The 25,211-nt window shown below is 34.9% G+C and overlaps 2 protein-coding genes across 11 annotated transcripts in view; one reads left to right on the forward strand and one right to left on the reverse strand.

Annotated features, from left to right (window-relative positions):
• malt3 (MALT paracaspase 3) overlaps nt 1-25,211 on the reverse strand; it is a 100,389-nt gene that overhangs the window by 36,502 nt on the left and 38,676 nt on the right. For 3 of the 5 annotated variants that reach the window (XR_015515024.1, XR_015515023.1, XM_087293231.1), the window contains exons 1-6: nt 7,834-7,960; nt 6,270-6,352; nt 4,948-5,072; nt 4,717-4,849; nt 1,747-1,922; nt 792-888 (exon numbers count right to left, since the gene is read on the reverse strand). Coding sequence is in view for 3 of the 5 variants with exons in the window: in XM_087293231.1 (XP_087149357.1) it covers nt 792-888; nt 1,747-1,922; nt 4,717-4,849; nt 4,948-5,072; nt 6,270-6,336 (598 nt within the window). In the remaining 2 variants the exon portion in view is untranslated. Of the gene's footprint in view, nt 1-791; nt 889-1,746; nt 1,923-4,716; nt 4,850-4,947; nt 5,073-6,269; nt 6,353-7,833; nt 7,961-25,211 lie in introns of those variants that run through there. The other 2 variants (XM_087293233.1, XM_087293232.1) reach the window with 2 other exon arrangements.
• Nucleotides 19,279-25,211, forward strand: part of alpk3a (alpha kinase 3a) — a 35,979-nt gene continuing 30,046 nt past the window's right edge. For 2 of the 6 annotated variants that reach the window (XR_015945123.1, XM_087293205.1), the window contains exons 1-4: nt 19,279-19,330; nt 19,804-20,086; nt 22,880-23,001; nt 23,266-23,383. Coding sequence is in view for 5 of the 6 variants with exons in the window: in XM_087293205.1 (XP_087149331.1) it covers nt 19,950-20,086; nt 22,880-23,001; nt 23,266-23,383 (377 nt within the window). In the remaining variant the exon portion in view is untranslated. Of the gene's footprint in view, nt 19,331-19,803; nt 20,087-22,356; nt 22,402-22,879; nt 23,002-23,265; nt 23,384-25,211 lie in introns of all 6 variants that reach the window. The other 4 variants (XM_087293207.1, XM_087293203.1, XM_087293204.1 and 1 more) reach the window with 4 other exon arrangements.

Consider the following 25,211-nt stretch of genomic DNA (forward strand, 5'->3'; position numbering starts at 1 on the left):
TTAATTGGCAAAAAATATTTGAACAAAATAAGTTGATGCCTTGTCAAGTGAGAATCGTTTCAACAGAAGTGAAGAGTTTTAAGTTAGGAGCGAGTGAACTATATGTAGAGAGCTAAATATAACTGACAAAACGACCAGTAGAGATGTACAGTATTTAGGGTTGTATTTTAAAGCTTTTACATATGAAAAAAACACATGCAGGAAACAATATCAACTTCCGCATAAACAGAAAGTAAAAGTTTTTGAAATTCCAAATTTTACAGTAAGAAATTAGTGATTTGACAAGATGCATCAAACACTTATACTTAGCAGTTTAGATTTGTTTGTGTCCTCATTACTAACATATTCAGAAAATTTCACAATATGCAAGTTAAAATATGCATTTAAACAGACATTATGCCTCATTGGGGGGCACTGAATACATTTTAAATCCATATATACCACATTTTGCAAGTGGTGAACAGATCACAGAATGCCTCTTATACTCAATTTATACTCACGGGATTGACATGAGAACAACAAAACAATGATGTTTAAACCTCATAGTATGTGATTTCCAGCATCTGAAATCTTATTAGGCTATGCCTAGGTATATCTAGATTATCATTCTAGTCTACCTTTTATTTTAATTATTATAGTAAGTGAACTGAAAATGTAAAAATGACACTTAAAAAGCATTATTAATCATACAAAAATAAATATTAAATATATAATTAAAAATCTAATATAAATCAAATCCACTGATTAATCATTGCAATTAAAATTAAACAAAGGAATGATGCCACTCTTACCAATCTCAATTTCAGCTGCTTCAGACCATCTCTCCTCCAAAATATTTGACACAGCACAGAGGTATGAACCAGCAACCTCTGCCCCAGCATTTTCTACCTAATCAAAGAAAACCAAAATAGGATTATTTTACATCTTTGATAAGTCAGTCAGTATAGTCAAAGCAAGCTGCCTGTGTTTTAAAGAAATTATAAGGTAAAGGTTATTGCACACTGATTCCGAAAGTTTTGTCCGAAATTTTCACACTTTAAAAAATAAATTCAACCTCAAAGATTCCACTGATTGCCTGAAATAAACTTTGCATTCCAGGATAATCCAGCACAGCTCTTTGATAAAGAGGAGAACTCTCCATCCTCTCTACGCAATATTGGATGAACACAATATGTAGCCTATTCCTCTTTCTTTTTCTATTTTGAAGAAGAGAGAAAACAAAGCATCACCGCTTGAATTGACTCCGGAATGTTTTGTGTTCATTCAGAATGGATTAATTATTACGCATTGCACTCAAGGTTTGTGTACGTGACAATATTTTCAGATTTGGATGTGAAAAAAAACCCATAAGAAAATGTCAAACTTCAGTGTGCAAAGGCCTTAACTCAAACTAATTTGCATTAAATAATAAAAATAATAATATCATAGTAAAAGATCTATTGACCTCATTCAGTTCAATTCATGTTTATTTTCATAGCGCTTTTACAATGTAGATTGTGTCAAAGCAGCTTTACACACAAGTTCTAGTAAACTGAAAAAGTTCAGTGTGGTTTAATTGTCACTGCTGTAAGTCCAAACACTGAAGAGCAAATCCATCAATGCGCAGCTCCACAAGTCCCAACCAAGCAAGCCAGTGGTTAGAGTGGCAAGGAACAAACTTCACCAATTGATAAATGAAGGAAAAAAACCATAGATAGAAACCAGGCTAAGTTGAGCACAACCATTTCTGCTCTGGCCAAAAATTACCTTGAGTGTTTCTTTGGTCTCTTCTGTAAGGATGCGACCATTTCTATACCACTGGTAGGTTGGTGCGGGCTTGCCCAACGCAGTGCATTTAAGAGTGAAAGTCTCCCCTGGTTTAATGGTTTGGCTTTTCGGGTGAATGACAACATGGGGTTCCCCTCTCCATGTGTTAGAAACACCTAAACACAAATAAGAAAGTTTTTCAACTACAGTTTTAAAACTCTCACATCAGGTTAAATGTTAATAAGTCAATTACAGTAGTGGTGTGTACTACTACTGTGCTAGGTGTTTTCTCACACCTACACCACTAGGGTGTAGGGTTGTGAAAATATCAGCATTTAAACCTAACCACGAATGTGATGTTGGTTTTATACAGCAGGTTTTTTTTTTTTTCTGTGAACACAAAAAAAGATATTATGAAACATGTTGTAAAACTGTAACTATTGACTTTCATTGTGTTTGTTTTCCAAGAATGTATGTTACAGGTTTCGTACAAGTTTCAAATTATCTTCTTTTGTCTTTAACAGAACAATACAACTCAAATTCAAACTTCCGTTAAGTCAAAGGTGAGTAAATGGAAGAATTTAAATTTTTAGGTAAATTATTCCTTTAAGGCATGTTCTTGCCTGCTGTATAAGATCAAAACACTATGCTGTTATTAAACACTATTTAGAAATAATTTATTTTCAGTACACATCCCTCATTTTAAATAACCATCAGTCTCAGCAGCTTTTGCTTTACTGTAAAAAGCAATTAGCTAACTTTACTTTAAAAGAATAAACCAATTAAATATGTGTATAATTATAAAACATTAGGTCAACTTAACAGTTCTAAGTTACAAAGGGTTTACTACAAACTCCTCATTTACTCTCCCTTCACATATTCCAAACCTGGGGTGTGTTTTCAGTCCTGAATTACAACGACGTAATTCATGGCTGAACTATCATAGTACGATACATCGTTTGGGAAAAGAACGATTTAGTGACGAGTGTTTCCCAAAAACCATAGTTTCTCTGTCGCCGATCCATCGTATGAACCATGTTAGTAACATAAAACACCGATAATGATGCTCTAAACAGGGTGTTAACAACTTCTTTAAAAAAGATCCCCATAATTTCTTTGTGCAAATTATATTGTTTTACAAGCACATGCTTTTTTTAAAAAAATCCAATATTAGTTTTAGTGAAAACTTGCACTTGTTTTTAATATTAATTGAAATAGGTAAATGGCACATATAGGGCCAAAGTTTCCTTTACAAATATTATAAAGAAAATTACATATTCTATTCTAAAACATAAAATCACTTACAAAAGCCAACACATATTCTAATAACAAATATAAATCATATATATAAATAAATAATGAGATGATTTATTTTAAAAAATCTTATTTATTATTTATTAGGAAATGAAAAAAAATCCTACTTTAATAATATTTATGATTATTATTATTATTATTATTAAGTAGGATGTTGTTTATTTTTTTTATTTTTTGAAAAGTCTACTTTTACAATGTGGCGACGCAGTGGCGCAGTAGGTAGTGTTGTCGCCTCACAGCAAAAAGATCGCTGGTTTGAGCCTCAGCTGGGTCGGTTTGTGTTTCTGTGTGGAGTTTGCATGTTCTCCCTGTGTTCCCGTGGGTTTCCTCCGGGTGCTCCGGTTTCCCCCACAGTCCAAAGACATGCAGTACAGGTGAATTGGGTAGGCTAAATTGTCTGTAGTGTAAATGAGTGTGCATGGATGTTACCCAGAGATGGGTTTCATATGCTGGATAATTTGGCGGTTCACTCCGCTGTGGCGACCCCAGATTAATAAAGGGATTAAGCCAAAAAGAAATTGAATGAGTAAACTTTTACAATTTGACACATGTAAACCACTGCAGAAATGTTCTAATCAACAGGCCCATGTACAGTACAGACACTTAATAAATAACCCACTATAAATTAAAAGCATTAATGTATGCTATGTTTTTTGTTTTCACAAGCTTTGGCGATGTAACAAATTCCGCTTTTAAATAATGGTTCACTTATAGCTTTTGTCTTCAGCCACGGCTGTTCAAAATGACATCAATATTTCAAAGTGCACTGCGAAGGGAGCGCAATTGTAAACATGAAGATCAGTAAAACTGAACTGCTTATTTTATCATTCCCAGTTTAAATGTTCGAATGTTCTAAATGAATAGGGCTGAGGGGGGATAACAGGGAATAGAACACAGCCAGGACGTATGTTTCTAACTACAGCCCCAGAGGTGTAGCTGCAAGCATACAAGTTTGCGATGTAGTTTACGAATGTTCATTGGAACGATGGATTTGGGAAATGCCAAATCAACAAAATATGTTTGTAACGACGGAACTTGCAACCTCAGTTGGCTAACGATATTTTTGGAAACGCACCCCTGTTTGAGTATCTTTCACCTGCTGAAAACAAATGAAGTTATTTTAAAGAAAGCCGAAATGCAACCATTGGCATACACAGTATGCTTTTCCTACTATCAATGTCAATGGTTACAGGTTTTCAGCTTTTTTTAAAATACCCTCATTTGAGTTCAACAGAAAAAAAAAATCAAACAGGTTCATTCAAGTGAAATTTTAGTAAAAAGTGAGCAAATGTTCATACTTGGTAAACTATGCCTTTAAGTAAAGTAACTAATTATTTTTTTTAAGTGTTACATTAACCTCTTTTTTATGCACATTTTAGGATATCCCATAAAAAATGTGAAACACCAAAGAAATGCGCAAAACTATTAAGCTTAATAGAGTCATATAATTTTTGCACATAAGCTACAATGAAACATGAATGAACACATGAACACATGAAACAGTGCTTTTTATGCAAATGTTTTAAGTAATATTTTAACTGTGTGCAATAAAAAATGCAACATTGGAGGGAAAAACAGCTACTATAAAGCACAGAATGAGATGCAACAAAACCATGAAATTGAGGCAGCGCAGCAAATGGCCTAAATGGAAAGTACCTGCTTCATCTAAGATTCTCACTTTCACCCATTCGGTGAACTGATAGTTACAGTACAGGTCGCTCACTCTGCAAACATAATTTCCAGACCTCTGGAGACTGACGGTGAGCTCGGGTTCAGTCCCACCTACCACCTGGAAAGATTAAACAGAATGTTATCTGGGTTTTATTTTACGAAATATCAATATTTTATATCTTTATTTTAATATTTAATTTTAAAAAGTATGCAAACCTCTGTCTGCTGTTTATCAAACCACTGATATTTCAGTGCACCAGTGCCTTTTGCTTGAACCCTTAAAGTTACCTCATGGTTTGGTGGTACACAAACAGGCAACGGCTGCTGAAGAATAACAACTTCTGACCACAAAAAAAGACAAGACATTCATTTAGATCTAGGTCGAAGACAAAAGGTGTTTTTCAAGCATCAAAAAAAAAAACGTAAATATAATTTAAAACCTTATTTGTTTTATGTGGCACTTTTGCTGTTTTATTTCTTCTTTAGAGTATTTACAAGCAAGTGTCCAATAATTGATTATTTAAAAAACTCTAAACTGTGTCTTGTTTTCAGCAGTGTTTGTAAAGTTAGTTCATGCAGACATAAAGAGAATGAGCGACAGCAGATTCGAAATGGGGATTTTATGGTCTTTTGTTTTATCCTTGAATGTTTATGATATATTAGGAAAACAATATCTATTTAGCGTTATTATTTTAATTTGAAAAGAAAAAAGAAAAAAGGTGGCTTTTTGAGCATCAAAACAAAATCTGCAATATCTACACAAATGTCTAATAAAGCTTTAAATGTTACTGTTTTCACCTAATATATCAGAATTCTTCCGGGTTCAATTTCTGTTTTTGAGCAAACACTGTAATAATATTGACTATTTGGCATGGTTTACAAAAGACAATCTCTAAAATGTCAATCAAAGTAACAATAGTTTCGTTTAGATTTATTTTATATTAAATTTATTTATATTCAAAACAAGAATCATTAAATCACATATTAAAGGACGCTAATTATTTGTCTTGTTAAATATTTGTACTTTCCCCTAATCATTTAAAGCTTTTAATAAAAAACACACACATACACACACACACAAACGATGGTTTGTTCTGTAGACTATCAAAAAAGGGGGGCTAATAATTTTGACCTTAAAAAGTTTTGTAAAATAATTAAAACTGCTTTTATTCTAGCCAAATAAAACAATTAAAACTTTCTCCAGAAGACAAAATTTTGTCAGACATATTCTGAAAATATCCTTGCTCTGTTAAACATCATTTGGGAAATATGTAAAAAAGAAAACAAATTCAAAGGGGGCTAATAATTCTGACTTCAACTGTATATGCTGAATAACACTGGAACATTATTTTACTCATATTTTCAATACAGAATCTATTTCAAACATTAAAGAAGATCCTTTACCTACATGTAATATAATTTCTATGCATATAAAATTACTTTTTCATTTAATTTCCACCAGACAAGAAAAAAATTAATTTCTTCCTTGTCCTAAAAAATAAACACATAAGGTCATAAGGTTAGTATAAAATACACACCCGTTCTCATGACTATCGTGCTACTCTTTAGTGTTGAAGGCCAAGACCTTTTAAGGTAGTCAGTCATTTCACAATTTTGTCACCTGGGTAAAAAGAAAACAGAAGTATTAATGGTGCCCATAACAACAAGAGCAGCATTCAAAATCAAAACAATGACACAAGGAGAAAAGTTATCATCTGTCTGGCTGTCGACTGTCTACACAGAAAGTATCCCAAGATTAATTATTAAAAGAACAAAATCTGCCGTGATTTAAGCAGTGTTTGTTTGTACAGTCACTTCATGCAGACCTATAAATGAAGTGAGAGTGACAGTAATTGAAATGACTGGGTTTGTGTTCAATGTAATGTTTACAAAACTTTTAAACACTATAGGAAAACTTTTTGTCTGTTATTTTAAATAAAGATTTAAAATAGGTTCATTACTCTTGGGCTTTAAATGTAATTTCAAAAATATAATTTTGCAAAAAATAACATTTCTGTTAAATATAAGTAATCCATTAGCTTAATGAATTCTTTTTTTAATGAATTCATCCAGTTCTTCAATACACACAAATTGGCACTTTTTTCTAACAATTTGTTTTTCTGTATAGTGACACACATACCGTACATTAAATTGAATATATATTTTGAAATATTTTGTTTTATTTAACATTTATAGGATATTTACCAAAACCAATAAAAAAAAAAATAGTACACAATAATTTAGATTAACACCCCCTCCCCCCCTAAAAAAAGGGGGTTTGTCTCAGTTATCAAATATATATACATATATACACTGACCGCATTAACATATAAAAAAAAAGATGACAATATTCACATTTTTACAAAGTCAGAATCATGAATAGATTACAGATGAAATTTACAAACTTAAAATGCAAAAGTCTTAAGATAGGTCCCCGTATGGTTTCAGCATTCTCTGTGAAGTTTCAAGACATAGTTTTTCCATTGAATGATATAAAGCAGCTCATTCAACTCTTATAACAGGGAGTCTTTCCAATTAAGTAAGATCATCTTTTTAGATGTAATCATGCCAAACATCAGGGCTTGCTATTGGGTTAATGAAACGGGAAATATTTTACTTAATCTGGTTTTAGAAAAATGAAAGCGATGTAAAACTTTAAATTGAATACATATATAAAATATTTTAAATCACCCTCAAGTAGTTTAGAACCTTTATGAGCTTGATATAAAAAAAGTCTTATTTTGTAAAACAAACTTCAAAGTGAGGTGTAAGTAAAGGGCAAAGCTCCAAAACGTTTATCAAGTGAATAAAAACAAATATATACAATGTTTACTTTCTATGTTTATTTGTAAAGACAGTTTCAGTATATTGATGCACAAACTGTACATTATTAAGCATAAGCTACTTACTTTTTAACAATTTGATGTACACCCTTTGTACACAAGTCTAACTTCAAACCTTAAAGTGGTTAAAGCCTTCTGTAACAACTTCCCTGTTTGACAAGCAGTCTGGACTTGAGAGCATCTGCTTATTTATGTCGTCGTTCGTCAGCAGTTTAACTTAGATGTAACTTAGATGAAGAAGAAAGGTGTTTACACTCACCTGTCCTACTGCTCATTGCTATATCAGTATGACTGAGATTTCTGACACTTTCTCTTCCAAAAGCTCGTCATGCACACTAGCACAGAGCGTCAATAGAATTGACGAGAAACATGCCGCGATTCTATCTGGCAGAAAATGAATGGTTTCCTGTAATAATGCGAGCCTGCCCCTCCCCCTACCGCTGAGCTCAGAGTAGCTGCGCAATTCACTTCTGCGCACTCAGCTGCTCATACTGCTGTGTGTTGATTTTTTGTTTAATTTTATTTTCAGACATTTTTTACATATGCATATGAATTCTATTTCTATATGAAGAACCAAGTGTCACTTCATTGATTGATTGATTGATTGATTGATTGATTGATTGATTGATTGATTGATTGATTGATTGATTGATTGATTGATTGATTGATTGATTGATTGATTGATTGATTGATTGATTAGATGCTTTTTTTGCATTGTATTATCAGGCCCCTGGCCGGGGGGGGGTTTAGATGGTTCAAAAGGCCAAGCTCCCTTCTGACATAGTCCAGAATTTGGCTTTTATATGAGCTCATTTGTCCCATTTTTGACAGTAATGCCATGATGAATTGTAAAAATAACCAATATAAGAAGGTTTTAAGACACAATTAATTATTATTAAAATGGACAAATTCTGACTGAGGAAATGAGCTGGCTATTTTGTTATTTGCTATTTAGGCTTTAAGTTTTAACAGATTCCTAATTGTTTTTTTAAAGATGGATGATAATAAGTTAGCATTTAAATCGTTTTTTTTTCTTCTTCATATTTCTTTGTTCAAAATTGTTTATTTACATTATAAAATTGTATTATCGTAATGCACATTTGTAAATAAACATAATTTTTTTGTAAACATATACAACAATATACAACATTACTAAATTTTATACAACAGTTCTGTCTGGTTCTTGAATCTGATTGGCTGATAGCTGTGCGATATTCTGCTAGTAACAGCACTCATACTTGCCTCTTCACCCTTCACCTTTGTGTATTACTCCACCCACATACAGCAACAAGCAGGAAACCCTACAGTTTGACAAATATTCCTGCTGTTAGGCGACATAATAAAGTTTTGAGACATTTTTAGTTTATAATGTAGTTGTTTAGATTGCAACTATGCAGTTTATTTATAAGGAAAGTGCCTATTTTATAATATTTACAATTTCTGAGAGACAGCTTGTCAGGATGGTTGACGCTGTCTATCCACAAAATGGTGACAGGACCACATAATAAGCCTTTGAAAGATTAAAACTGTAATTTCTAACTGCAGCTGAGATGGGACTCACATATCAGGAATATGTGTTGTGTTGGCAGAAAGAAAGAAGAAATGCTCATGTGTTTAGCGTTTTTCCTTATCGCAAACTCAATAGCAATCTGGTAGTGATTGCGCTGCTTTTTTCTGGGTTAATTATTGTGATATCCTGATTGCCACAGGGAAATACTGTAGACTGTAATAGACTGTTATACTGTAAGGAGATATGTCTGTAGACAGATGGCATTTCATGTCACGTTCAGCCTTATAATCTCAAAATGTCAGCAAAATCACCTGTTTTTTCATCAATTTAGACATTATGCAAACAGCTCTAAAGTGACGTTGGTGAATGAGTAACAGCTTCTGCTGTTCTGACATTGGCTGCAGATGTGAATGAATGTCGGAAGACAGTAGTTTCCAATATAAAGTAGTTTCCAGACACAATGCTGTCGATCTGTTGTATAAACACAATATCACATCGTAGCAGTGCGATATGGCAGTATATCAGCACAGGACTAAGGCATGCCTCCCACCAGTGCTAATATACAGCCATATCATACCGCTGTGATATTGCTCATATAATAAGCTCTTTGACAAATGTAAGAAATATTTGTGTTGCATCAAAAAGTGTGACAATGATAACAATCCAACAAGCTAAATTTAGTTCTAAAATGTCGCTAAAATGCAGTATTTGAACATCATAATTTAATAGAAAATAAGGCGAATAACTGCAAAAAGGTCCAATTTTGGAGAAAAAAGAACTGGCTGGTTACGGACATGATTATTGTAATTGGGTTTTTGGCAAATAAATACAATTAGTTACACTTAGTTATAGATGTTTAGTTAAACTTTCTCCACACTAGAGAGAGCTACACAACACACACTATAAGAAGGGGGGAAACATTTTATAAAAAATTCTCCACATTACTTCAAAAATAATCTTTTTTTCTTAATCTTTCTTAACTTTATTATTGTTGCAGCAGCTTATTGTCGAAGGCTTAGCATCTCAACGCACGTTTTTACGCACACAACCAATGTCCAGTCTTGCTTCCTCTTCAAGTTTAAATTCACTTTATTAAACTTATTATAAATACATACTTGCAATTAAATATTTTGAACCCTTTAGCGACCTCAAAGGTGTGTGAGTTTGGTGTGGTAAAAACTGCATGCGTTCCCTTCCTCAAGTCTTCTTCTCTCATGCAAGAAACACCGACTTTAAAACCCTATGTGCACATATTGCCCCCAAGTGGTGACAGCCCAAATTACATTTAAGTCAACATATAGGCTCCTACACACCGGCCCCATAATTGTTGGTGTGCAACTACAATTAATCTCTTAAATTATCAAAGGAGCCAAAAAAGGTGTATGTGTACTACTTCTTTATGGATCAGTCCATTGTTTTTTCTAATAACAGGCAGATTTTGGAAACTGGTCTTTCCAGCAATCCTGTTTTTGTCTTCAGTTGTACAGAGCGGACAAATCCCTTTTTATCAGGATATGTCTGAGTGATCTTGCCTAGTGACCAGGAACCACGTGGAGCAGTTGGATCCATGATAACCACTATGTCACCAACATTGAAGTTTCTATGTGGCTTCCTCCATTTTTGTCTTTCCTGTAATAGTGGAAGGTATTCCTTTATCCACCTTTTCCAAAACAAATCAGACAAGTATTGGACTTGTCGCCATCTACGTCTGATATACAAATCGTCTTTTTGGAAAAGTCCTGGAGGAAGAAATGGCTTTGATCTCAACAGCAAGATGTGATTCGGCGTAAGTGCTTCCAAGTCATTTGGATCATCAGAAAGCTTTGTGATGGGACGGTCATTAAGAATAGCTTCGGCTTCACAAAGAATAGTGTGAAAGCCCTCATCATCTAAACATTGTTGTCGAAGTGTAGAGTGCAACACCTTCTTTACAAGACGAATGAGCCTCTCCCACACGCCTCCATGATGTGATCCTGCAGGTGTATTAAAGATCCATTTTATTCCTTCTGATAGAAAGGTACGCTGAATTTTATCATGATCCAAACTCTTCAAAGCATTTCTAAGCTCTTTCTCTGCTCCAATAAAATTAGTGCCATTATCAGATCTTAGCTGCAATACTTGGCCACGACGACACATAAAACGACGAATGCAATTTATGCAAGAATCTGTATCCAGGGAATAGGCTACTTCAAGGTGTACTGCTCGACTGGCCATACACGTAAACAAAACTCCATATCTTTTAACGACACTGCGACCTCTCTTCACATCAACAGGTCCAAAGTAATCCACTCCAGTGTTGGAAAAGGGAGGGAGATCCGATGTAATCCTTTCCTTTGGCAAGTCAGCCATTTTTTGTTCCCCAACTTTGCCTTGAAATCGTCGACACACAACACACTCAGAGATTACTTTCCTACAAGCAGAGTTTGCATTAATAATCCAGTACCTCTTTCGTAAAGTTGACAACATGTGGTTTCTCCCTGCATGACCTAGTTGTCTATGAACATGTTGCATGATAAGTTTGGATACATTATGTTCTTTCGGTAGAATAACTGGTCTTTTTGTCTCCTCTGGTATTGCTGCTCTACTAAGTCTTCCACCCACTCGAAGTAAACCATCGATCAATACTGGATCAAGCTTGTAAAGGTTACTACTCCTTTTAACTCCAGATGTTCCACTTTGCAAGGAAGAAATTTCTTTTTTGAATGCTTCACGTTGAGAAAATCCAATAATTGCTGATTCTGCTCGAGAAAGATCATCTGGTATAAGATTTTGACCAAAGAATCCAGTTCGAAACCTTTTCATTTCCTCATCCACTTTGTTCTGTTCTACTGTAGAATTGTTCGTTCCAGAATTGAATGAGGACTGAATGCATTTTCTTTGTTGTTTGAGCTTCAAAAGAACATCTTTAAACTTTAAAATCCATGCCACTGCTATTTTCAGTTTTGTCCAATCAGAAAAATAGTTCAAGAGTTGATGAGTAGCACTGTCAGGACAGTTTGAAATAGCAGCATTTACCACTGTATCCCTTTTTACCTCGGGATCATTCGTCAAAGTTTGGTCAAAAGAGGACAGTGGCCATTCTTCCGAAGCTTCTAACAGAAAATCTGGACCCTGTATCCATCTGCTGGACTTCAAGAAGTTTTCAATAGACATGCCTCTAGAGGCATCATCAGCAGGATTCAATCTTGTACCAATATGTCTCCACTGTTCAACATCTGTTGCATCCCTGATGACCGATACTCTATTTGCAACAAATGTATGAAACCTTTTGGCATCATTGGCAATGTACTTCAGTACAGTTTGGCTGTCTGTCCAAAACACAGACTTATCTAGGTCTAATTGGAGTTCCTTCCTAAGCATCAGGTCAATTCTGACTGCTAAAACAGCAGCTGCAAGTTCAAGCCTTGGTATAGTTATTTGTTTCAAAGGAGCAACTCTAGATTTTCCAAGCATGAAGGAAAGTCTCACCTTTTTAGTTTCATCTTCCAGACGCAAGTAGGAAACAGTGCCGTAACCACATTGACTTGCATCTGAAAAGTGATGCAACTGAGCTGTCCTGATCATTCCAAAATCCTTTGACTTGATACATCTGTCAACTTTCACCATGGTTATCTTGTTGAGATCTTGCAGCCACTCAGACCATTGGCGTGAAAGGGTTTGTGGCATCTCGCTATCCCATCCGATGTTTCTTTTGCACAATTCCTGTAATAGCAACTTGGAAGGGAGTATTAGAGGTGCAAGAAATCCCAAGGGATCATAAATAGAGCTCACAATAGACAAAACACCTAGTCTTGTGTGTGGTCTTTCACTAACAGCAATCTTGAACATGAATGCATCAGATTCTATACACCAATACAACCCGAGCGCTCTTTCTACAGGTAGATTGTCTTTATCCAGGTTGAGATCTTTCGTTGACTTTGCCAGACGCTCTTCTGGGATATTTGCTAACACCTTACGGCTGTTGCTTATCCATTTGCACAACTGGAATCCTCCTTTGGAACAGACTGCAGTTAAGTCTTTGACCATTTGAAGTGCCTCTCTTTCTGTGGGAACAGATAATAAACAATCATCTACATAAAAGTTATGCAGGATAGAATTCAACGCTTTGGCTGGAAAGCAATCCTTGTAATTTTCTGCAAGCTTTCTCAAAGCAAAATTGCTGCAGGTTGGTGATGAAATAGCTCCAAACAGATGGACTTTCATTCTGTATTCTTTGAAGCTTTTCGTAATATCACCGTTGGGCCACCATAGGAAACGAAGAAAATCCACATTCTTCTGTGACACCTTTACTTGATGAAACATTGCCTGAATGTCTGCCATCAAAGTCACATGTTCTTGTCTAAACCTGGTCAAAACACCCAACAATGTGTTGGTGAGATTTGGGCCTTGTAGCAATTGTGAATTCAAGGACACTCCTTTAAAAACTGCACTGCAATCAAACACAACTCTAATGGTCTTCTTTTTAGGATGGTAGACCCCATGATGTGGGATATACCACACCTTACCATCATCTCGTAGTAACTGATCTTGTGGTACTGCTTCAGCATACCCCTTATCGATAACATCAGCAAAAAAGGCGGTGTACTCCTTTTGAAATTCCTGGTTGCAACTGAACTTCCTTTTTAAGCCCTTTAACCGTTGTTCTGCAAGGCACCTATTATTAGGCATGATGACATCATTCTTTCTGAAGGGTAGGTCAATACAATAGTGACCATTTTCAATGCTAATTGACTGTTCCATTATCTCCATAAACCTTTGATCTTCTCTAGACATTTTGAAATCATCCTCTGAAGATTTCTCCCCAAAATCATGATTATACTGAGCAACCAATAGCTCTTCCAGCTTGGTAACAGAAATCCTATTAGCAGTGACTGACTGAAAGCCAATCTTCCGTCTGTCATTTGCTTCCTTTACAAAACCGTTTATGACCCACCCCAATAGGGTCTTAACGGCATAGGGTCCTTGACCTTCACTATTGATGATCTCCCATGGTTCTAAGAGCTTTGGAGCATTTGTGCCAATTAGCAATTCAACTTCAGCATCTAGTTTTGGAATTTTGACATCATCCAAATACCTCCATTTCCTTAAATCTTCTGGATCAAGCACATTATCTTTACTTACAGGTATTGTCTTCTGAGTCAAGACTTCTGGCAAATCCATGAATTTACCGTCAGATAATCCAGAGATCTCCAATCCAGTGAGCACAGATGTATTTACCACATTTTCGTGCCCCATTGTTCGAAGCAATATCCGCTTCTTTGTTCCAATCATCTTTAGCTTCCGCATAAGCCCTTCGGTACAAAAAGTGGCAGTGCTCCCTGGATCCAAGAAAGCATATGTTGTTACTGTAAAGTCTCCAAGCTTAGATTTCACCTGCACAGGCACAATGGACAAAGAACAATCCTGTTCTCCGGCCCCAATATGAGCATAGGTCTGCAATGTAACCAGAGCATTACTCACTTGTTTCTCCTCAATAGGTTTATCCTTAGCTGAAATATGCAGTATAGTAGGATGCTTCTGACTACACATGCTACAAATCTGGCCATTGGTACACCGTTTGCTAATGTGTCCAAAATTTAAACAGGCAAAGCAAATTCCATGAGTTTTCAAGAAATCAATCTTTTGTCTGTGAGTCATTTTTTGAATCTCAGGGCACTTCTCCAAAACGTGAGGTTTTTTACATGCATAACAGGATGAAAAACTGTCCTGTGAAGGGATGACTTTAGACTGAAACCCTTCAACAGTGTTGACTACAGCAACTGTAGCTGCATTTTGCCCCCTGCCACTGAAAGGTACAGACTTGACTTTGGCTTTGTGGGATATAGGTGCTTGTGTGTCTTTAATATCTCCAAAGAGAGGATCAGTGAGAATTTTTACCTGATGTTCGATGAAGTCCACCAAATCTGTAAACTTAAGCCGACAACCATTCCGTTCTTGCAGTTCATAAGCTTTGGTTCTCCATTTCTCCCTAAGGCGATAAGGCAATTTCATCATAACATTTTTAAGGTTTGATGACACATTAATTTCATCCATATACTGCAAGTTTACCATTACATTGCAGTACCCTCTCAGAAACAAAGCATATGCTTGCAAACCACTAATGTCATCAGGTTTTATTAAAGGCCAGTTCAATGCCCTTTCCATATAGGCTGCAGTTATTTTTAATTCATTCCCAAAGTGCTCCTTCAACAAATTCTTGGCTTTACAGAATCCTTGTTCTGCTGACATATGATGGCAACTTCTGACCAACTCCCTCGGTTGTCCTCTAGTGTACTGTTCTAAATAAAACAAGCAATCCTGTGCATTTGTGGTCTTTCTTTCGATCCCATTCTCAAAAGCTTGAATGAAGGCAGCAAACTGTAAGGGATCTCCATCAAAGATTGGAATTATTCGAGGAGGTAATGGAGTCACATCCCCCCTGTGCACAAGCTGAGCTGTTATGTTTGCCTGTTGCTGCATGATGTTATACAGAATACTTTGTCCTGTATCAGTTTGTAGATGGGCATGAGATTGTGAAGAATGATCTTGTAATTGAGAATAAGAGACTGGATTACTTTGAACACCAGCTGTGCCATCCTGTATGCTTGCAGCTTGTTGTGTGGTTGTACAGTGCATTGCAACTTGAGTAGAATTACCAGGTAGATGTACTTGTAAATCAGATTTCAATGAGTGAGATTTTTTACTCTTTGAGTCATCAGATGGTGCTTTTTTATTGCTTCCAACTTCACTGGTTTTTAAAACAGACAACTTTGCATCAGTGGCTGCTATTTTTGCATTCAGCATGAGTTGTTCCTTTTGTCTTTTGAGTTTTTCACTTTGAATGTGAAGTCTTTCTTCTTCCTCCTCTAAAAGATGTCTCTTCTCCATAGCAGCAGCATGTTGTAGTAATGCAGCCTTTTCTGCCATTACTTTTATTCGTGCAGAAGAAGTCATACTTGAAGTACTTGCTGAACCTTTTGATACTTTACTACGTTGGGATTGGTTTGTAGACACATTTGAAATACTGTCATCAGGTCCTATGTCACTGCTTACAGCAGATGAAGCATCGCAGGCTTTATCCACACTCCATGACTTTCCAGCATCAGTCAACCATTCAGTAATTTCCTTCTTAAAACACAGATTTTCTGCCATTTTAGCATTGAACCATTTTGTTTGCTTATCAAACTCATCCTGGGGTATTGGCATTTCCACAATTGCATTATGCAAATCTTCAGCCTTTTCACAATACTTGACAAACTTCTTCATTTGCTTTTCCACATTGAGTACTGTTTCACTTGTGGTTTTAAGAGAAATTATATCATTCACATTTTGTTTGATTTTGTTTACTTGAGTCAAGTTCTGTTTTCTAGACTTTTGCAAATTTTCAAAGAGCAAAGTCACCCCCTTTGCAGTCAATTTTCTCACTCTCTTAGACGACACATCTTCATTAGCAACACCATCATCATTTGCAACGTTTTCCGAAACAACCTTTTCACCATCAACATCAGCAGCCATTTCACAACCTGATTCTTCCTTTTCATCCATGAACAACACAACCAGCACAAACTATCAGCACAGCATGTCTCCGTTTGATCCAAAACTTCACATTCCATTACATGAAGCCTTTAAACATACATAAACAGCACCCACCGTTCTTCCTTATTGTGTGTCCGTGTCAGCGTTGCAAACTCAACCACAGCAAGCTGGTTCCTTTAATCTTCGTTCCATTCAAGCCGCTCATCAATCCAACGGGAACTGAGTTTTTACTATTGTTGCAGCAGCTTATTGTCGAAGGCTTAGCATCTCAACGCACGTTTTTACGCACACAACCAATGTCCAGTCTTGCTTCCTCTTCAAGTTTAAATTCACTTTATTAAACTTATTATAAATACATACTTGCAATTAAATATTTTGAACCCTTTAGCGACCTCAAAGGTGTGTGAGTTTGGTGTGGTAAAAACTGCATGCGTTCCCTTCCTCAAGTCTTCTTCTCTCATGCAAGAAACACCGACTTTAAAACCCTATGTGCACATATTGCCCCCAAGTGGTGACAGCCCAAATTACATTTAAGTCAACATATAGGCTCCTACAATTATTGTTTCATATCTTCCCTCTAATTTGTCATAATTTTTTGTACCTTAAGCAATGCAAATGTAAAATAATAGTTTGTAGTGCTATCTTGTTAGATAATAATAAAAAATGATAGCAATAATAATAGCAACATTGATAATAACAATAATAATTTCCTATTTTTTTTTAAATGTGAAAATGTACTGTGGTATTAATAAGTGGCAGTAGACATATAATATGGTTACTGAAAACAACAAAAAACAAATATGACAAAAATATATACACACTTTATATTTCAAACATATGAAAAAATATATATATAAAACATAAGAAAGAAAGAAAGAAAGAAAGAAAGAAAGAAAGAAAGAAAGAAAGAAGTAATTAAAAATTTACTTCTGAGTAACAATAATTATATGTACAATGCACAGCATAATTGACCACCCTATTTTAAAAATGAATTTTTTTATCCATTTCTCAATGAATATAGACAATGTATTTTGGTGCATTTAAACAAAACAGATTTATTAAACAGATATATTTGTTAAAATAATATTTTAGTCACCAACAAATGGTAACACAATACTTTTCTATAACATAAATTTGGGTGTAGTCATTTTTTTTACCATTTTCATGAGTTTTTTTGTTAGATAAGCTCCAGATTTGGCTTCACTACTGACTAATCTAATGTATATGCACAAATATAATATTGTATAGCTTCCGATTAGAAATATGATTTTAAAAAGATCGATTTGTGAGGGGTGTACTTAAATATGCTGAGCACTGTATTTTAGAAAGTGAGTTAGGTTTAGGATGGGTTTTGTGATCCCATCACTTTATTATCACTTATTCACTTTCCTTTGGCCTATTCCTATATTCATCAGGTGTTGCCACAGTGGAATGAAACAGCAATCACTTTGGCATATTTTATATGTGGCGGATACCCCTCCAGTCGCAACCCAGCACTGAAAGTACATAAACTAATGAAACTCATTCACATACTGTACACACTCACATACTATGGGCAATTAGGTTTTCCTAGTTCACCTATTGAGCCTGGGCGCCATGGTGGTGCAGTAAGTAGCGCTCACAGTAAGAATATTGCTGGTTCGGGTCTGGACTAGGCCAGTTGCCATTTCTGTGAGGAGTTTGCATGTTCTCCCAGTGTTCATGTGGGTTTTTTCTTCAGGTGCTCCAGTTTCCCCCACAAGTTCCAAGGCATGTGCTATAGGTAAATTGGGTAAGCTAAATTATATTGCAGCTGGAAGGGCATGCGCTGCGTAAAACATATGCTGAATAAGTTGGCGGTTCATTCCACGGTGGTGACCCTTGATAAATAAAGGGACTAAGCTGAAAAGAAAATGAATGACTGACCTATTCCACCTATGGATTATGAGGGAAACCCACGTGAACATGCCCAGCCGGGACACGAATCAGCAACCTTCTTGCTCACTTTATCATCACATGCAAATTCCCTCATGGGTAACAAATCTTGAAGCCCCCCCGAAGATCATTAAGGATCATGCAATGCCAATACATTTTTATTCGATTTGCATGGAGACTTTAGTGGTTACATCTCTGTTATTATTATTATTATTATTTGGGAGCATGCATGTCATCTCTTGTTTGAATGATGTGTGGTATGTTTGTGAGAGTGCTCGCTTGACAGCCTGTAACCGGAGCCCTTTTATGATTGGAAAATGATGCAATGACACATGAGCGGTGGGAGAGATTGTTGACTGTTATGGGGAGGCTGTACAGACAGAGTGACACAGAGTGGGCTGTCCTGATTAAACCAGGACCACGTTTTTGAGCTGGTCTGAAGAGTTGTCATCAAGGGCCACATGCATCAGATCACAGCACTTTGAGCAGATACACTAAACTGGATGCATTCGTTACATTGCTGTCCACAAAACTCTATATGACATGATCAGGCAGTCACAGACAGGATCTTGTGATCAAGGATGATTAGAAAATGATTTTTAATTGGGCCGGAAGTTTTTGCCATGTTTTTCTTGGTTGCTGCTTTCAAGTGGCTTCAGAGCAATGGCTAGTTGTGGAAAATGTGATGTGCTCTTGCGCCTATTTGTAGCCTGCTATTAATAGGATCCTGCTGGTAACACATGCTCTGCTGTGATTGACAATTCTAGTGCTACTGGGACAGCAGACTCCAAAGAACAGGCAAAGAAACACACTCATGGTGAGTTCTTAAAGTTTAAAACTCTATATTATTTTGGAGCAATTTGAATTCAGGCAATGTATATATTGGCTCATAATCAGATATTAACGACTGTGTTTGATCAAATTAAAATTAATTAACAGAAGTTCCTATTTATAACTTGTAAATCTGTTCGAAGGGCTTGCTGAGACCGATCGGCCTCAAAACAGAATACAGTTCTTTTTAAACCATCGTTGCAAGTCAACACTAAGCAAACTAACAATAACACTTACTAGATATTCCTTTACTGTTTGTAAGATTAAAAAACAATTCCTAAACCAACTTTAGGTACTTTTCAAGATATTTATATTTCGCTGTTCTTTCATGACTTGAAGTGCTTCTATTATCCTAATTTGTATCATGTGCTAAGTGACTTAATGACTAAATATCTGCGTATTAACATCGTTAATACCTCTTTCAAATGTTTGATTACTGTTTCTGTCCCTCTTTTTCAGTATAGCTCTCCGATTGGTTACCAAGTGGAACTCTACAATTTGTTTCCGAAAGCCTGGAGACAAAAGTTGATTTTATTCTACAGAAAATCCCACTTTAAGAGACTGGTGGGTTTTTTTGGACTGTTGAAGTTGTTTTGTTTCGGACAATGACATCCAGGAGGCCCATGACCCGCTCTTACTCTGGAAATGGGAGATCGGGAAACCAAAATGGGGAGGATGTCCCATCGCCAAGCGGAAGGTCAGAGAGCCGAAACTACCTCTCCAATGTTAGGCCTGAAAACAGGTAAGAATAAAAAACAAATGTGTTTGTGTGAATTTTATGCCTATGATTAGGGAAACTACGGTTTTGTAACAGTTATCTATACTTTGAGTTTGGGTGTTGATTTTAATGTTGGAGATGGTTTAAAGATTAATGTGCTTTTAATAATATATTTGGGAAATTAATATATGAGTCATACACGAAAAGGTTTTTGAAACTATAAACGTGTAATACAGTTTAATTTTGTTGTCTATACAATAACATGTGTCAGTTTTGGCAGGCAAGAAATCTTACACTTAAGAAATTTTGTGTAACAATAGTTTACATACCAAAATATTTTAATGCATAAATTTGAATTACAGTAATTTGATGACATATTAAAAGATTATTTTACAGGATTACAGCCCCAAAATACGTTTGAAATTTAAGTCTTAATATTTTGCCATTGTCCAGAGTTGTTTTTAATAATTTTAGATACAATACAATTTAGTATGCACAAATATTCTTAATATATTTTACTACATACAGGTCAGAATACAGTGAGCATTTTGTTTTTATTTTCTAACCAAAATAATTATTTGTATGATGATGGAACATTTTTCACTCATACTGTAAGATTTAACTTTAACAAAATGTCTTCGAAACATTAAAATAAAGTATAACATATACAGTGCTCAGCAAATTTACAGTGCCGGCATGAAGTAAGAATTATTTGCCCTGCTGAATTATTAGCCCCCCTGTTTATTTTTTTCCCCAATATCTGTGTAACGGTTAGAAGATTTTTGTCAACACATTTCTAGACATAATAGTTTAATTACTCATTTCTAATAACTGATTTATTTTATCTTTGCCATGATAACAGTACATAATATTTGACTAGATATTTTTCAAGACACTTCTATACAGCTTAAAGTGACATTTGAAGGTTTAACTAGGTTAATTGATTTAACTAGGCAGGTTAGGTTAATTAGGCAAGTTTTTGTATAACGCTGGTTTGTTCTGTAGACGATTGAAAACAAATTAGCTTAAAGGGGCTAATAATTTTGGCTTAAATGGTTTTTAAAAAAAATCTAAAACTGCTTTTTTTTCCTATCCAAAATAAAACAAATAAGACTTTTTCCAGAAGAAAAAATATTGTACTGTGAAAATTTCCTTGCTCTGTTAAACGTCATTTGGGAAATATTTGAAAAAAAAATCAAAGGGTGCTAATAATTCTGACTTTAACTGTAATTACACTCCTCACAAATCTATCTTTTAAATTATAAATATTTTAATAGTAAGCTATACAATATTAGAAAAAAGCCAAATCTGGAGCTTATCTAACAAAATAACTTTCAAAACTGGTCCAAAAACTAGTACGTCCAAATGTATGTCATAGAAAAATATTTTAAAAAGAGGAAAAATCAAGCAAAGCAAAAAAAATTGAAAAATTTAGTTAGAAATTTGCAGCATTTTGCTTGAATTTATTTATATTATCTTTTAATTTTTAAATATGTTTGGTGACCAAAATATTGTTTTTATAAATATATCTGTTTAATAATTCTGTTTTGTTTAAATGCACCAAAATACTTTGTCTATATTCACCGAGAAATTAATAAAAATATTCATTTTTACTCAGTTATGCTGAGCACTGTATATAAAGACAAAGCAGTACTAGTAAAAAGTACAAATATATTAAAACGTAAATGTTAATTAATATATATAACATAGACATACCAAACAACAGCAGGTTAACTATGTTTATAATTCATTTAACTGTTAAAAGCTATTAGTTAGTAGGTTATTTGTAACTAATAAAGTTATGGTAAATAAAACCTTAACTTTTCTGAATTAAATTGTAATGCAATGATGTGCACCTTTTGTAAAGCTGCTTTGAAACTATAATTATTTTGAAAAGTGCTATAAAAAATAATATTGAATAGAGATGAATTGAGCATCAATATTATACAATTGAATTTAGAATATAAAGATCCTTTTTCATCAAAGGACATCATTTAAGCATGTAGTAATTTGAATACAACCCTAAAATCCGATTTTCATCAGTGTAATTTGTTTGTGGCTGATAAACTCTGATGTAACTGTGGTTGCCACATCTCTGATATTCTGTTTACTCAACTATGATTGTTGCCAACAGAGACCACAACATGCACCTTTAGCAACTGCATTTACTGTACAGCATGACTGTATAACACATTCTGCGGCTGTGAATAAAATCAGGGTCACACAGTGAAAGATTAGATCTTGTTTGTTGAGTGTTGATTTGCTTCTTGTCTAAATAGCTTTTCAACTCACAGGTATTCAAACTACAGGCCGTCGAGGTAATAAAAGCATCCCAAAAGGTCAATCCTACTAACTACACTTCAAATAACAATTTCTATCCCCCAACATGCCTTATTTTCCTCCTTTGTTTGCTTTACCGTCTCTGAAATACCCAACTGTCGCAATTTGCATTTGTCTGAAGCGTAGTTATGACAACATTGTGTTTAATATGATTATTTTTTAATCCTCCAGATCCCACCCAAATAACCACTGTAAATTGTACATGGAAAAGTGCAAGCTGTTAATATTATAAGGCTAAAATAATTTCCTCTCACCCTGTTAATACCTTGCAGCCTTTCTTCCCAATAATTAAACTGTACTATTATAATGTACTACTGCTAAAAAATAATACACTTTTGTCTCAATGCAAAATCCTTGCTTTAGACGTGGCTTATTCATTTATTTTATATATTAATGACTGGAATAATTTGACATTTTTAGGATGAATTATATGTAGGTTGGTTGTTGAGTTTGACACTCTTTATTTGCTATCTCCAGGAGTACCTTATGTACCGTCATGGCTCAGTTGACCGAAGAGACCCAGCCATGTTTTGAGACGACAATTAAATCGAAGGCAGTGTCAGAATCCTGCAATGTTAAATTCTCTTGTGTAGTCACAGGTGAGTTAAGATAGTTTAAGATTTGAATGTGAAAATAAATAGGTAAATATATTAAATTTAAGTTCATTTAAAATAAGTTTTATGTAATGGTTCAGTGTGTAAAATACAAGTTTAGATTAAAGTGCTTTTATTAAAAAATATATATAAAACATTTTTTGCTGAAATAAGTATTTTGTTGTTGTTGTTGTTGTTGTTGTTGTTGTTGTTGTTTTCTATTTCTATTAAATAAGAGCAAATGTCTTTAATGTTGCACATTTTGACCAGGTTACCCGTGCCCTGAGCTGACCTGGTACAAAGATGACATGGAGTTAGATCGATATTGTGGTCTTCCCAAATATGAAATATTTCGCAATGGAAAAACTCACACACTCCACATCTACAAGTAAGTTGCCTAGTTCAATATATATTGTTTATCATTGAAATACTACATTATTTTCCAAACTGTTTTTTAACATTTTCTGTTTTTGTGTGTTTATTGTTGATTGTTTATTTTGTTTCCACTTTTATAAATTTATATTATGTGGCCTTATATATAGAAAAAAATTATGCATGTAATTAAATATGGAAATATGTTTTGTAATTAAACCTATAGTGTAACTGTTGACCCATCTCTTATCCCTTAACCACCATTAAACCTACCCATAGCACCACATTTTACATTGTTATTTTTAATGTAAGTATCTACATTCTCAGAAATAAAGGTACCAAGCTGTCACTGGGGTGGTACCTTTTCAAAGGTACAAATTTGTATCTAAAAGATCCATATTAATACCTCTAGGGTACATATTAGTAAATAAAAAGTACAAAAGTGGTCCTCCTCTTAAATTTTACCCAATATACCCTTTAAGTACAAGCGTGTACCTTTTGAAAAGGTACCACCATAGTGACAGCTCACGTACCTTTATTTCTTAAGAGTGCAGTATTTATTAATTTAATTTAATTAATTTAAAATAAAGTGGAACCCTTTTTCGCCTTTTTGAAACTTTTGAGATTGTTCTAAGATTCTGAGCAACATTCTTTTACCAGCGCTGATTCTAACTAATTTTTTTTTTTTTATCTTGACTTCTTTGTTTAAATGTAAGTTGTGCAAGCAGAAATTACAATATATCAACAATTACTATTTTTACAAAAACATATGTACACCTGCCTATAGACCTAGATTTACAAATAGTTACAAATTGTAATTCAGAATCATTTGTACAGTAATTTTCTCTTGTCGCAATCAGGGGTAGGTTTATGAATGGGGTAATACCAAGTTTGTTATAAACAGCTGACAAATGGCCAAAATCAGAGGCAAACTAGTGCTCGTTAATGTGAGCGACAGTCATGCAGTTTGAATTATCAAAGACGTAATCAAAGAGAATCGCTGATGTGTCGCCAATGCCTGTGAAATGTTTGGCATGCTAAATATCTGGACCTGCTTGCTGTGTGAAAATAGTCCTGACTGAAAACTTATCAGTGATAACCTGCAGCCAGTGAGAGAGCGAGATGCAGGGCAGCCGGGTGTTAGGGGAGGCGTTATAGACCACAACATCAGAATCTGGATTCTTTTGCAAGAAAGGCTATTTTTGGACCCCAACAAAATGGAGGAAAGTTTTTCGGAAAAAAGAGCACCCATAGTATTTTAATGTTGTTTTTTTATGTAGCCTATCACAACAGGGTGCCATTTTCTGTGTTACACACACATAAACTTGGTTGTGAAACCAAAGCCAGACAAAGCTGTTAAGATTCTTCTCATAGTAAAGTCATGGGTAACACTTCAGTTTACATCACAATTTCTAGCATTAACAAACCACTAAGGCCCAATCCCAATTATATTTTTGTACCGCTGCCCCTTCCCCTTCCCCTTCCCCTTACAACCAAGAGTGAATGGGGAAGGGCTTCAAAATGTACTTTTATTTTAGTGTTTTTTTGTTGTTGTTTTTTTTTACCTGAACGTGGTTATGAATATATTAAAACGTGCTTGTTTGTTGGAAAATTTGTAATAATGACAAAAAATTCAAATTTGTGGATCTCTTTACTTCCGGGTGCAGTAATTCTGCCATTGTGGGTGGTTGATGTATTCTGAGAAATTTTCTTAACCCTTGGTTTCGAGTGTGGTGCTGAAAAATCTTAATTCGAAGGGGTATTTACCCCTTCCCCTTAGCCCTATGGCTTTCAGCTAAAGAGAATTGGGAAACCCCTACCCCTTGACGTGGACGCGCAAATTG

The sequence above is a fragment of the Danio rerio genome, chromosome 18 (assembly GCF_052040795.2).
Source record: "Danio rerio strain M-AB ecotype USA chromosome 18, GRCz13ab, whole genome shotgun sequence".
NCBI lineage: Eukaryota > Metazoa > Chordata > Actinopteri > Cypriniformes > Danionidae > Danio > Danio rerio.